The sequence below is a fragment of the Oncorhynchus nerka genome, linkage group LG24 (assembly GCF_034236695.1).
Source record: "Oncorhynchus nerka isolate Pitt River linkage group LG24, Oner_Uvic_2.0, whole genome shotgun sequence".
Classification (NCBI taxonomy): Eukaryota; Metazoa; Chordata; class Actinopteri; order Salmoniformes; family Salmonidae; genus Oncorhynchus; species Oncorhynchus nerka.
This window is the reverse complement of record NC_088419.1, coordinates 5108809-5121759: the sequence shown is the minus strand read 5'-3', so window position 1 is coordinate 5121759 and position 12951 is coordinate 5108809. Positions and strand designations below refer to the sequence as shown.

The 12951-nt window shown below is 41.5% G+C and overlaps 1 protein-coding gene across 2 annotated transcripts in view; it reads left to right on the top strand.

Annotated features, from left to right (window-relative positions):
* The window catches only part of LOC115123705 (sorting nexin-17-like), a 90370-nt gene that overhangs the window by 73548 nt on the left and 3871 nt on the right, over positions 1-12951 (top strand). For both annotated transcript variants that reach the window (XM_065008565.1, XM_065008564.1), the window contains exon 10: positions 1191-1394. In XM_065008565.1, the coding sequence (XP_064864637.1) occupies positions 1191-1394 (204 nt within the window). The remainder of the gene's footprint in view (positions 1-1190; positions 1395-12951) is intronic.

Here is a 12951-nt window from a genome sequence, read left to right as displayed (position 1 = left end):
GTAACCGTGTCCTCCATCTGTAACCGTGTCCTCCATCTGTAACCGTGTCCTCCATCTGTAACCGTGTCCTCCATCTGTAACCGTGTCCTCCATCTGTAACCGTGTCCTCCATCTGTAACCGTGTCCTCCATCTGTAACCGTCCTCCATCTGTAACCGTGTCCTCCATCTGTAACCGTGTCCTCCATGTAACCGTGTCCTCCAGCTGTAACCGTGTCCTCCTCCATCTGTAACAGTGTCCTCCGGCTGTAACCGTGTCCTCCATCTGTAACCGTGTCCTCCATCTGTAACAGTGTCCTCCGGCTGTAACCGTGTCCTCCATCTGTAACCGTGTCTTCCATCTGTAACCGTGTCCTCCATCTGTAACCGTGTCCTCCATCTGTAACCGTCTCCTCCATCTGTATCCGTGTCCTCCGGCTGTAACCGTGTCCTCCATCTGTAACCGTGTCCTCCATCTGTAACCGTGTCCTCCGGCTGTAACCGTGTCCTCCATCTGTAACCGTGTCTTCCATCTGTATCCGTGTCCTCCGGCTGTAACCGTGTCCTCCGGCTATCTAGTGGAGAAGAAGCTAACATTCCACACCGTGGAAGGGATATTGTCATGCTGAAACAGGAAACGGCTTTTCCCACAAAGTTGGAAGTACAGAATCTTCTAGAATGTCATTGTATGTTGTAGCGTTAAGATTTCCCTTCACTGGAACTAAGAGGCCCAAACCATGAAAAACATGGAGGGGGAATTAATGCTGTTTTTCATGGTTTGGGCCTCTTAGTTCCAGTGAAGGGAAATCTTAACGCTACAACAGACCATTATTCCTCCTCCATCAAACTCTAGTGTTGGCACTATGCATTCTCCTGGCGTTACCACTGCTCCAGAGTCCAATGGCGGCGAGCTTTACACCACTCCAGTCGACACTTGGCATTGCGCACGGTGATCTTAGGCTTGTGTGCAGCTGCTCGGCCATGGAAACCCATTTCATGAAGCTCCCGACGAACAGTTCTTGTGCCGACGTCGCTTCCAGAGGCAGTTGGGAACTCGGTAGTGAGTGTAGCAACCGAGGACAGGCTGACTGTCATCAGCAGGGGTGGCTGAAATAGATCCACTGATTTGGAGGGTTCTCCGCATACTGCTGTATATACAGTGAATATCAAATGATTTTCCAGTGCTACATGTTCTCTACGTCTCTCTCCTCAGTTCATTAGGCTGTGCCAGACGCTGAAGTACTTCGGCTACATACAGTTTGACCCGTGCGTGACAGACTTCCCGGAGAAGGGCTGTCACGCGATCGTCTCCGCTGGCAACAACGAACTCAACTTCCAGGTCAAGCTACCCAATGAGCAGATGAAAGAGGGGAGCTTCAAGGTCACGCGCATGAGGTGCTGGAGGGTCACTTCCTCTGTAAGTAACCCTCCCCCAAATTACGTTACTCCTCCCCAACATAAAGTTATTATATCCTCATATATCCTCATGCTCCTAGACTGATCTATGGTTACTAGAGTGATGGTGCTCCTAGACTGATCTATGGTTACTAGAGTGATGGTGCTCCTAGACTGATCTATGGTTACTAGAGTGATGGTGCTCCTAGACTGATCTATGGTTACTAGAGTGATGGTGCTCCTAGACTGATCTATGGTTACTAGAGTGATGGTGCTCCTAGATTGATCTATGGTTACTAGAGTGATGGTGCTCCTAGACTGATCTATGGTTACTAGAGTGATGGTGCTCCTAGACTGATCTATGGTTACTAGAGTGATGGTGCTCCTAGACCGATCTATGGTTACTAGAGTGATGGTGCTCCTAGACTGATCTATGGTTACTAGAGTGATGGTGCTCCTAGATAAGACACTGATCTATGGTTACTAGAGTGATGGTGCTCCTAGACTGATCTATGGTTACTAGAGTGATGGTGCTCCTAGAGGGGAGACTGATCTATGGTTACTAAAGCGATGGTGCTCATAGTGAAGACACTGATCTATGGTTAGTTTTGCATCCCCCTTACCATAGTGGTTAAGATTAGGATATAAGGAAGGTTAACTGATCCTACATCAGTGCTTGGAGAGGTCCTGGCGGGTCACTTGTTCTGCAAGTATCCCACCCAAGTTCTCTATTCTCCTCTTCTCTATTCTCTATTCTCCTCTTCTCTATTCTCCTCTTCTCTATTCTCCTCTTCTCTATTCTCCTCTTCTCTATTCTCCTCTTCTCTATTCTCCTCTTCTCTATTCTCCTCTTCTCTATTCTCCTCTTCTCTATTCTCTATTCTCTCCTCTTCTCTCTTCTCTATTCCCTCTTCTCTATTCTCTATTCTCCTCTTCTCTATTCTCCTCTTCTCTATTCTCCTCTTCTCTATTCTCTATTCTCCTCTTCTCTATTCTCCTCTTCTCTAATCTCTATTCTCCTCTTCTCTATTCTCCTCTTCTCTATTCTCCTCTTCTCCTCTTCTCCTCCTCTCCTCTTCTCTATTCTCCTCTTCTCTATTCTCCTCTTCTCTATTCTCTATTCTCTATTCTCCTCTTCTCTATTCTCCTAATCTCTATTCTCCTCTTCTCTATTCTCCTCTCCTCTATTCTCCTCTTCTCCTCTTCTCTAATCTCTATTCTCCTCTTCTCTATTCTCCTCTTCTCTATTCTCCTCCTCTCCTCTTCTCTATTCTCCTCTTCTCTATTCTCCTCTTCTCTATTCTCCTCTCCTCTTCTCTATTCTCCTCTTCTCTATTCTCCTCTTCTCTATTCTCCTCTCCTCTTCTCTATTCTCCTCTTCTCTATTCTCCTCTTCTCTATTCTCCTCTTCTCTATTCTCTCCTCTTCTCCTCTTCTCCATTCTCTATTCTATTCTCCTCTTCTCTATTCTCTATTCTCCTCTTCTCTATTCTCTATTCTCCTCTTCTCTTTCTCTATTCTCCTCTTCTCTATTCTCTCCTCTTCTCTATTCTCTATTCTCCTCTTCTCTATTCTTCTCTATTCTCTCCTCTTCTCTATTCTCCTCTTCTCTATTCTCCTCTTCTCTATTCTCCTCTTCTCTATTCTCCTCTTCTCTATTCTCCTCTTCTCTATTCTCCTCTTCTCTATTCTCTATTCTCCTCTTCTCTATTCTCTATTCTCCTCTTCTCTATTCTCTATTCTCCTCTTCTCTATTCTCTCCTCTTCTCTATTCTCCTCTTCTCTATTCTCCTTTTCTCTATTCTCTATTCTCCTCTTCTCTATTCTCTATTCTATTCTCCTCTTCTCTATTCTCTATTCTCCTCTTCTCTATTCTCTATTCTCCTCTTCTCTATTCTCCTCTTCTCTATTCTCTATTCTCCTCTTCTCTATTCTCCTCTTCTCTATTCTCTATTCTCCTCTTCTCTATTCTCTATTCTCCTCTTCTCTATTCTCTCCTTCTCTATTCTCTATTCTCCTCTTCTCTATTCTCCTCTTCTCTATTCTCCTTTTCTCTATTCTCTATTCTCCTCTTCTCTATTCTCTCCTCTTCTCTATTCTCCTCTTCTCTATTCTCTATTCTCCTCTTCTCTATTCTCTCCTCTTCTCTATTCTCTATTCTCCTCTTCTCTATTCTCTATTCTCCTCTTCTCTATTCTCTCCTCTTCTCTATTCTCTATTCTCCTCTTCTCTAATCTCCTCTTCTCTATTCTCCTCTTCTCTATTCTCCTCTTCTCTATTCTCTATTCTCCTCTTCTCTATTCTCCTCTTCTCTATTCTCCTCTTCTCCTCTTCTCTATTCTCCTCTCCTCTTCTCTATTCTCCTCTTCTCCTCTTCTCTATTCTCCTCTTCTCCTCTTCTCTATTCTCCTCTTCTCTATTCTCCTCTTCACTATTCTCCTCTTCTCTATTCTCCTCTTCTCTATTCTCCTCTTCTCTATTCTCCTCTCCTCTAATCTCTATTCTCCTCTTCTCTATTCTCCTCTTCTCTATTCTCCTCTTCTCTATTCTCCTCTTCTCCTCTTCTCTATTCTCCTCTTCTCCTCTTCTCTATTCTCCTCTTCTCCTCTTCTCTATTCTCCTCTTCTCTATTCTCCTCTCCTCTATTCTCTATTCTCCTCTTCTCTATTCTCCTCTTCTCTATTCTCCTCTTCTCCTCTTCTCTATTCTCCTCTTCTCTATTCTCCTCTTCTCTATTCTCCTCTTCTCCTCTTCTCTATTCTCCTCTCCTCTAATCTCTATTCTCTATTCTCTTCTTCTCTATTCTCCTCTTCTCTATTCTCCTCTTCTCCTCTTCTCTCTTCTCTATTCTCTCCTCTTCTCCTCCTCTTCCTCTTCTCCTCTTCTCTATTCTCTCTTCTCTATTCTCCTCTTCTCTATTCTCCTCTTCTCTCCTTCTCCTCTTCTCTATTCTCCTCTTCTCTATTCTCCTCTTTCTCTATTCTCCTCTTCTCTATTCTCCTCTTCTCTATTCTCCTCTTCTCTATTCTCCTCTTCTCTATTCTCCTCTTCTCTATTCTCCTCTCCTCTAATCTCTATTCTCCTCTTCTCTATTCTCCTCTTCTCTATTCTCTATTCTCCTCTTCTCTATTCTCCTCTTCTCTCTTCTCCTCTTCTCTATTCTCCTCTTCTCTATTCTCCTCTTCTCTATTCTCTATTCTCCTCTTCTCTATTCTCCTCTTCTCCTCTTCTCTATTCTCTATTCTCCTCTTCTCTATTCTCCTCTTCTCTATTCTCCTCTTCTCTATTCTCCTCTTCTCTATTCTCCTCTTCTCTATTCTCTATTCTCCTCTTCTCTATTCTCCTCTTCTCTATTCTCTATTCTCTTCTCTATTCTCCTCTTCTAATCTCCTATTCTCCTCTTCTCTATTCTCCTCTTCTCTATTCTCTATTCTCCTCTTCTCTATTCTCTTCTCTCTTCTCTATTCTCTATTCTCCTCTTCTCTATTCTCCTCTTCTCTATTCTCTATTCTCCTCTTCTCTCTATTCTCCTCTTCTCTTTCTCCTCTCTCTCTTCTCTATTCTCCTCTTCTCTATTCTCCTCTTCTCCTATTCTCTATTCTCCTCTTCTCTATTCTCCTCTCTCTTCTCTATTCTCTCTTCTCTATTCTCTATTCTCCTCTTCTCTATTCTCCTCTTCTCCTCTTCTCTTCTCTATTCTCCTCTTCTCTATTCTCTATTCTCCTCTTCTCTCTTCTCCTCTTCTCTATTCTCCTCTTCTCTATTCTCTATTCTCCTCTTCTCTATTCTCTATCTTCTCTATTCTCTCTTCTCTCTTCTCTATTCTCCTCTTCTCTATTCTCCTATTCTCCTCTTCTCTATTCTCTATTCTCCTCTTCTCTATTCTCTCTTCTCTCTCTCTTCTCTATTCTCTCTCTTCTCTATTCTATTCTCCTCTTCTCTATTCTCCTCTTCTCTATTCTCCTCTTCTCTATTCTCTATTCTCCTCTTCTCTATTCTCCTCTTCTCCTCTTCTCTATTCTCTCTCCTCTTCTCTATTCTCTATTCTCCTCTTCTCTATTCTCCTCTTCTCTCTCTCTTCTATATTCTCCTCTTCTCTATTCTCTATTCTCCTCTTCTCTATTCTCCTCTTCTCCTCTTCTCTATTCTCCTCTTCTCTATTCTCCTCTTCTCCTCTTCTCTATTCTCCTCTTCTCTATTCTCTCCTCTTCTCTATTCTCTATTCTCCTCTTCTCTATTCTCTATTCTCCTCTTCTCTATTCTCCTCTTCTCTATTCTCTATTCTCCTCTTCTCTATTCTCTCTTCTCCTCCTCTTCTCTATTCTCCTCTTCTCTATTCTCCTCTCCTCTAATCTCTATTCTCTATTCTCTTCTTCTCTATTCTCCTCTTCTCTATTCTCCTCTTCTCCTCTTCTCTATTCTCCTCTTCTCTATTCTCCTCTTCTCCTCTTCTCCTCTTCTCTATTCTCTTCTTCTCTATTCTCTATTCTCCTCTTCTCTATTCTCCTCTTCTCTATTCTCCTCTTCTCTCTATTCTCCTCTATTCTCTATTCTCCTCTATTCTCTATTCTCCTCTTCTCTATTCTCCTCTTCTCTATTCTCCTCTTCTCTATTCTCCTCTTCTCTATTCTCTATTCTCCTCTTCTCTATTCTCCTCTTCTCTATTCTCCTCTCCTCTATTCTCCTCTTCTCTATTCTCTATTCTCCTCTTCTCTATTCTCCTCTTCTCTATTCTCCTCTTCTCTATTCTCTATTCTCCTCTTCTCTATTCTCCTCTTCTCTATTCTATATTCTCCTCTTCTCCTCTTCTCTATTCTCCTCTTCTCTATTCTCCTCTTCTCCTCTTCTCTATTCTCTATTCTCCTCTTCTCTATTCTCTATTCTCTTCTCTTCTCTATTCTCTCTATTCTCTTTCTCTATTCTATATTCTCCTCTTCTCTATTCTCTATTCTCCTCTTCTCTATTCTCCTCCTCTCCTCTTCTCTATTCTCCTCTTCTCTATTCTCCTCTTCTCCTCTTCTCTATTCTCCTCTTCTCCTCTTCTCTATTCTCCTCTTCTCTATTCTCCTCTTCTCTATTCTCCTCTTCTCTATTCTCTATTCTCCTCTTCTCTATTCTCCTCTTCTCCTCTTCTCTCTTCTCCTCTTCTCCTCTTCTCTATTCTCCTCTTCTCTATTCTCCTCTTCTCTATTCTCCTCTTCTCTATTCTCTATTCTCCTCTTCTCTATTCTCTATTCTCCTCTTCTCTATTCTCCTCTTCTCTATTCTCCTCTTCTCTATTCTCCTCTCCTCTAATCTATATTCTCTATTCTCCTCTTCTCTATTCTCCTCTTCTCTATTCTCTATTCTCCTCTTCTCTATTCTCCTCTTCTCTATTCTCCTCTCCTCTCTATTCTCCTCTTCTCTATTCTCTATTCTCCTCTTCTCTATTCTCCTCTTCTCTATTCTCTATTCTCCTCTTCTCTATTCTCCTCTTCTCTATTCTCTATTCTCCTCTTCTCTATTCTCTATTCTCCTCTTCTCTATTCTCCTCTTCTCCTCTTCTCTATTCTCTATTCTCCTCTTCTCTATTCTCTATTCTCCTCTTCTCTATTCTCTCCTCTTCTCTATTCTATATTCTCCTCTTCTCTATTCTCTATTCTCCTCTTCTCTATTCTCCTCCTCTCCTCTTCTCTATTCTCCTCTTCTCTATTCTCCTCTTCTCCTCTTCTCTATTCTCCTCTTCTCCTCTTCTCTATTCTCCTCTTCTCTATTCTCTTCTCTTCTCTATTCTCCTCTTCTCTATTCTCTATTCTCCTCTTCTCTATTCTCTATTCTCCTCTTTCTCTATTCTCCTCTTCTCTATTCTCCTCTTCTCTATTCTCCTCTTCTCTATTCTCCTCTATTCTCTATTCTCTTCTTCTCTATTCTCCTCTTCTCTATTCTCCTCTCTTCTCCTCTTCTCTATTCTCCTCTTCTCTATTCTCTCTCTTCTCTATTCTCCTCTTCTCTATTCTCCTCTTCTCTATTCTCTATTCTCCTCTTCTCTATTCTCCTCTTCTCTATTCTATATTCTCCTCTTCTCTATTCTCTATTCTCCTCTTCTCTATTCTCCTCTTCTCCTCTTCTCTATTCTCTATTCTCCTCTTCTCTATTCTCTATTCTCCTCTTCTCTATTCTCTCCTCTTCTCTATTCTATATTCTCCTCTTCTCTATTCTCTATTCTCCTCTTCTCTATTCTCTCTCTCTTCTCTTCTCTATTCTCTCTTCTCTATTCTCCTCTTCTCTATTCTCTATTCTCCTCTTCTCTATTCTCCTCTTCTCTATTCTCCTCTTCTCTATTCTCCTCTTCTCTATTCTCCTCTATTCTCCTCTCTATTCTCCTCTCTCTCTATATTCTCTATTCTCCTCTTCTCTATTCTCCTCTTCTCTATTCTCTCTTCTCTATTCTCTATTCTCCTCTTCTCTATTCTCCTCTTCTCCTCTTCTCTATTCTTCTCTCTTCTCTCTATTCTCCTCTTCTCTATTCTCTATTCTCCTCTTCTCTATTCTCCTCCTCTCTCTTCTCTTTCTCCTCTTCTCTATTCTCTCTCCTCTTCTCTATTCTCCTATTCTCCTCTTCTCTTCTCTATTCTCCTCTCTCTCTATTCTCCTCTTCTCTATTCTCTATTCTCTCTTCTCTATTCTCCTCTTCTCTATTCTCCTTCTATTCTCCTCTTCTATTCTCCTCTTCTCTATTCTCCTCTTCTATTCTCTATTCTCCTCTTCTCTATTCTCCTCTCTCCTCTTCTCTATTCTCCTCTATTCTCTATTCTCTCTTCTCTATTCTCTATTCTCCTCTTCTCTATTCTCTATTCTCTATCTTCTCTCTCTATTCTCCTCTTCTCTATTCTCCTCTCTCCTCTCTATTCTCCTCTTCTCTATTCTCCTCTTCTCTATTCTCCTCTTCTCTATTCTCTCTATTCTCCTCTTCTCCTCTTCTCTATTCTCTTCTTCTCTATTCTATATTCTCCTCTTCTCTATTCTCCTCTTCTCTATTCTCCTCTTCTCTCTTTCTTTCTCCTCTTCTCTATTCTCCTCTTCTCCTCTTCTCTATTCTCCTCTTCTCTTTCTCTATTCTCCTATTCTCCTCTTCTCTATTCTCTATTCTCCTCTTCTCTATTCTCCCTCTTCTCTATTCTCTATTCTCCTCTCCTCTTCTCTATTCTCCTCTTCTCTATTCTCCTCTTCTCTCTATTCTCCTCTTCTCTATTCTCTATTCTCCTCTTCTCTCTCTATTCTCCTCTCTCTATTCTCCTCTTCTCTATTCTCCTCTTCTCTCTCTATTCTCTATTCTCCTTCTCTCTCTATTCTCTATTCTCTCTTCTCTTCTCTATTCTCTCTTCTTCTCTATTCTCCTCTTCTCTATTCTCTATTCTCCTCTTCTCTATTCTCCTCTCTTCTCTATTCTCTCCTCTTCTCTATTCTCCTCTTCTATTCTCTATTCTCCTCTTCTCTATTCTCCTCTTCTCTATTCTCTATTCTCCTCTTCTCTATTCTCCTCTTCTCTATTCTCTATTCTCCTCTTCTCTATTCTCTCTTCTCTTCTCTATTCTCCTCTTCTCTATTCTCCTCTTCTCTATTCTCTATTCTCCTTCTCTATTCTTCTCTATTCTCCTCTTCTCTCTTCTCTCTTCTCTATTCTCCTCTTCTCTATTCTCCTCTTCTCCTCTCTCTATTCTCTCTCTTCTCTATTCTCCTCTTCTCTATTCTCCTCTTCTCTATTCTCCTCCTCTTCTCTATTCTCTATTCTCCTCTTCTCTATTCTCCTCTTCTCTATTCTCCTCTTCTCTATTCTCCTTTCTCTATTCTCTATTCTCTATTCTCTATTCTCCTCTTCTATTCTCCTCTTCTCTATTCTCCTCTTCTCTATTCTCCTCTTCTCTATTCTCTATTCTCTATTCTCCTCTTCTCTATTCTCCTCTTCTCTATTCTCCTCTTCTCTATTCTCCTCTCCTCTTCTCTATTCTCCTCTCTTCTCTATTCTCCTCTTCTCTATTCTCTATTCTCCTCTTCTCTATTCTCTCTTCTCTATTCTCCTCTTCTCCTCCTCTTCTCTATTCTCCTCTTCTCTCTATTCTCCTCTTTCTCTATTCTCCTCTTCTCTATTCTCTATTCTCCTCTTCTCTATTCTCCTCTTCTCTATTCTCCTCTTCTCTATCTCTCTATTCTCCTCTTCTCTATTCTCCTCTTCTCTATTCTCTATTCTCTCTTCTCTATTCTCCTCTTCTCTCCTCTTCTCTATTCTCCTCTTTCTCTATTCTCCTCTTCTCTATTCTCCTCTTCTCTATTCTCTCTTCTCTATCTCTATTCTCCTCTTCTCTTCTCCTCTTCTATTCTCTATTCTCCTCTTCTCTATTCTCCTCTTCTCTCCTCTCTCTATTCTCCTCTCTCTAATCTCTATTCTCCTCTTCTCTATTCTCCTTCTCTATTCTCTATTCTCCTCTTCTCTATTCTCTTTCTCTATTCTCCTCTTCTCTATTCTCCTCTTCTCTATTCTCCTCTTCTCTATTCTCCTCTTCTCTATTCTCCTCTTCTCTATTCTCCTCTTCTCTATTCTCTCTCTTCTCTATTCTCCTCTTTCTCTATTCTCCTCTCTCTATTCTCTCTCCTCTTCTCTATTCTCCTCTTCTCCTCTTCTCTATTCTTCTCTAATCTCTATTCTCCTCTTCTCTATTCTCCTCTTCTCTCTATTCTCCTCTTCTCTATTCTCCTCTTCTCTATTCTCCTCTTCTCTATTCTCCTCTTCTCTATTCTCCTCTTCTCTATTCTCCTCTCTATTCTCCTCTTCTCTATTCTCTATTCTCTTCTCTATTCTCCTCTTCTCTATTCTCTATTCTCCTCTTCTCTATTCTCCTCTTCTCCTCTTCTCTCTTCTCCTCTTCTCTATTCTCCTCTCTCTTCTCTATTCTCCTCTCTCTATTCTCCTCTTCTCTATTCTCCTCTTCTCTATTCTCTATTCTCCTTCTCTATTCTCCTCTTCTCTCCTCTTCTCTATTCTCCTCTTCTCTATTCTCCTCTTCTCTATTCTCCTCTTCTCTATTCTCTATTCTTCTCTATTCTCCTCTTCTCTATTCTCCTCTTCTCTATTCTCTATTCTCCTCTTCTCTATTCTCCTCTTCTCTATTCTCTATTCTCCTCTTCTCTATTCTCCTCTTCTCTATTCTCCTCTTCTCTATTCTCTCTTCTCTATTCTCCTCTTCTCTATTCTCCTCTTCTCTATTCTCCTCTTCTCTATTCTCCTCTTCTCTATTCTCCTCTTCTCTATTCTCCTCTTCTCTATTCTCCTCTTCTCTATTCTCCTCTTCTCTATTCTCCTCTTCTCTATTCTCCTCTTCTCTATTCTCCTCTTCTCTATTCTCCTCTATTCTCCTCTAATCTCTATTCTCCTCTTCTCTATTCTCTATTCTTCTCTATTCTCCTCTTCTCTATTCTCCTCTTCTCTCTTCTCCTCTTCTCTAATCTCTATTCTCCTCTTCTCTATTCTCTATTCTCCTCTTCTCTCTTCTCCTCTTCTCTCTTCTCTATTCTCCTCTTCTCTATTCTCCTCTTCTCTATTCTCTCTATTCTCCTCTCTCTTCTCTATTCTCTATTCTTCTCTATTCTCTATCTATTCTCCTCTTCTCTATTCTCTCTATTCTTCTCTATCTCTATTCTCCTCTTCTCTCTCTCTATTCTCCTCTTCTCTCTTCTCTCTTCTCTCCTCTCTTCTCTATTCTCTCTCTCTTCTCTATTCTCTATTCTCCTCTTCTCTATTCTCTATTCTCCTCTTCTCTATTCTCTTCTCTTCTCTCTTCTCCTCTTCTCTATTCTCTTTCTCTCTTCTCCTCTTCTCTCTTCTCCTCTTCTCTATTCTCTATTCTCCTCTTCTCTATTCTCCTCTTCTATTCTCTATTCTCCTCTTCTCTATTCTCTATTCTCCTCTTCTCTATTCTCTATTCTCCTCTTCTCTCTTCTCCTCTTCTCTATCTATTCTCCTCTTCTCTATTCTCCTCTTCTCTATTCTCTATTCTCTATTCTCTATTCTCCTCTTCTCTATTCTCCTCTTCTCTATTCTCCTCTTCTCTATTCTCCTCTTCTCTATTCTCCTCTTCTCTATTCTCTATTCTCCTCTTCTCTATTCTCTATTCTCTCTTCTCTATTCTCCTCTTCTCTATTCTCCTCTTCTCTATTCTCCTCTTCTCTATTCTCTATTCTCCTCTTCTCTATTCTCCTCTTCTCTATTCTCCTCTTCTCTATTCTCCTCTTCTCTATTCTCCTCTTCTCTAATTCCTCTCCTCTTTTCTCCTCTCCTCTGGGTAAACTGCTGAGCTCTACACCGTCATCGTTTTCATCAGACCACTTACCCTAATACGTAGCCCTGACACACACCTATGTGTTATCTCTGTATCGACCCTCTGCCTCCTCTCAGAGAGCCCAATCCTTTACTGTAATATATATATATATATTGTTTCCCATCCAGACGAATGTAGCTATTTCTAAAGCATATTAGGGTACAGTTCAGGGAAGGACATACAGTATCACTGCAGTTTTAACTGTCAATCTTCTCCACCCACCTCTATACATGTAGACTTCTCTTGAAGGGATAGAGATTGCTATAGTCAGATGAACTCATTATGTGATCAGTGGTTTCTTTTTTGAATCCATATCAATGTATTACAACAGACTATTAAAGAGGGAAACTGTAGCCGCAGTAGCATCCAGATGCTAACAGGGAACATTGTTCAGTTCTGTCTTTGGTACCACACAGCACTTTTAAGAGACAGTTGGAACTGAAACCAACCATCAAAAGCCCGTACATGGACCAGCGGCTAATTCGACTACTAAACCCAGCGGCTAACTCGACTACTAAACCCAGCGGCTAACTCAGCTGCTGGGTTTAGTAGTCGAGTTAGCCGCTGGGTTTAGTAGTCGAGTTAGCCGCTGGGTTTAGTAGTGGTCGAGTTAGCCGCTGGGTTCAGTAGTGGTCGAGTTAGCCGCTGGGTTCAGTAGTGGTCGAGTTAGCCGCTGGGTTCAGTAGTGGTCGAGTTAGCCGCTGGGTTCAGTAGTGGTCGAGTTAGCCGCTGGGTTTAGTGGTCGAGTTAGCCGCTGGGTTTAGTGGTCGAGTTAGCCGCTGGGTTTAGTGGTCGAGTTAGCCGCTGGGTTTAGTAGTCGAGTTAGCCGCTGGGTCTAGTAGTAGTCGAGTTAGCTGCTGGGTTTAGTAGTCAACTCGACTACTACTAGACCCAGCGGCTAACTCGACTACTAAACCCAGCGGCTAACTCGACCACTAAACCCAGCGGCTAACTCGACCACTACTAAACCCAGCGGCTAACTCGACCACTACTGAACCCAGCGGCTAACTCGACCACTACTGAACCCAGCGGCTAACCCGACCAGTAAAAACCCAGTCCTTTGGGTATTAATAAAACTCCAGAGATCTGTGTTGGACAGACACTTCAAAACATAGTTGGACATATCTGTTTTGCCATATATGAATGTGTTTCCATAGGCTAATAGCAGTAAGGGCAAATTCAACGTCTCATCAAATAAATAAGAAGAAGAAGAAACGATTGCTGTCC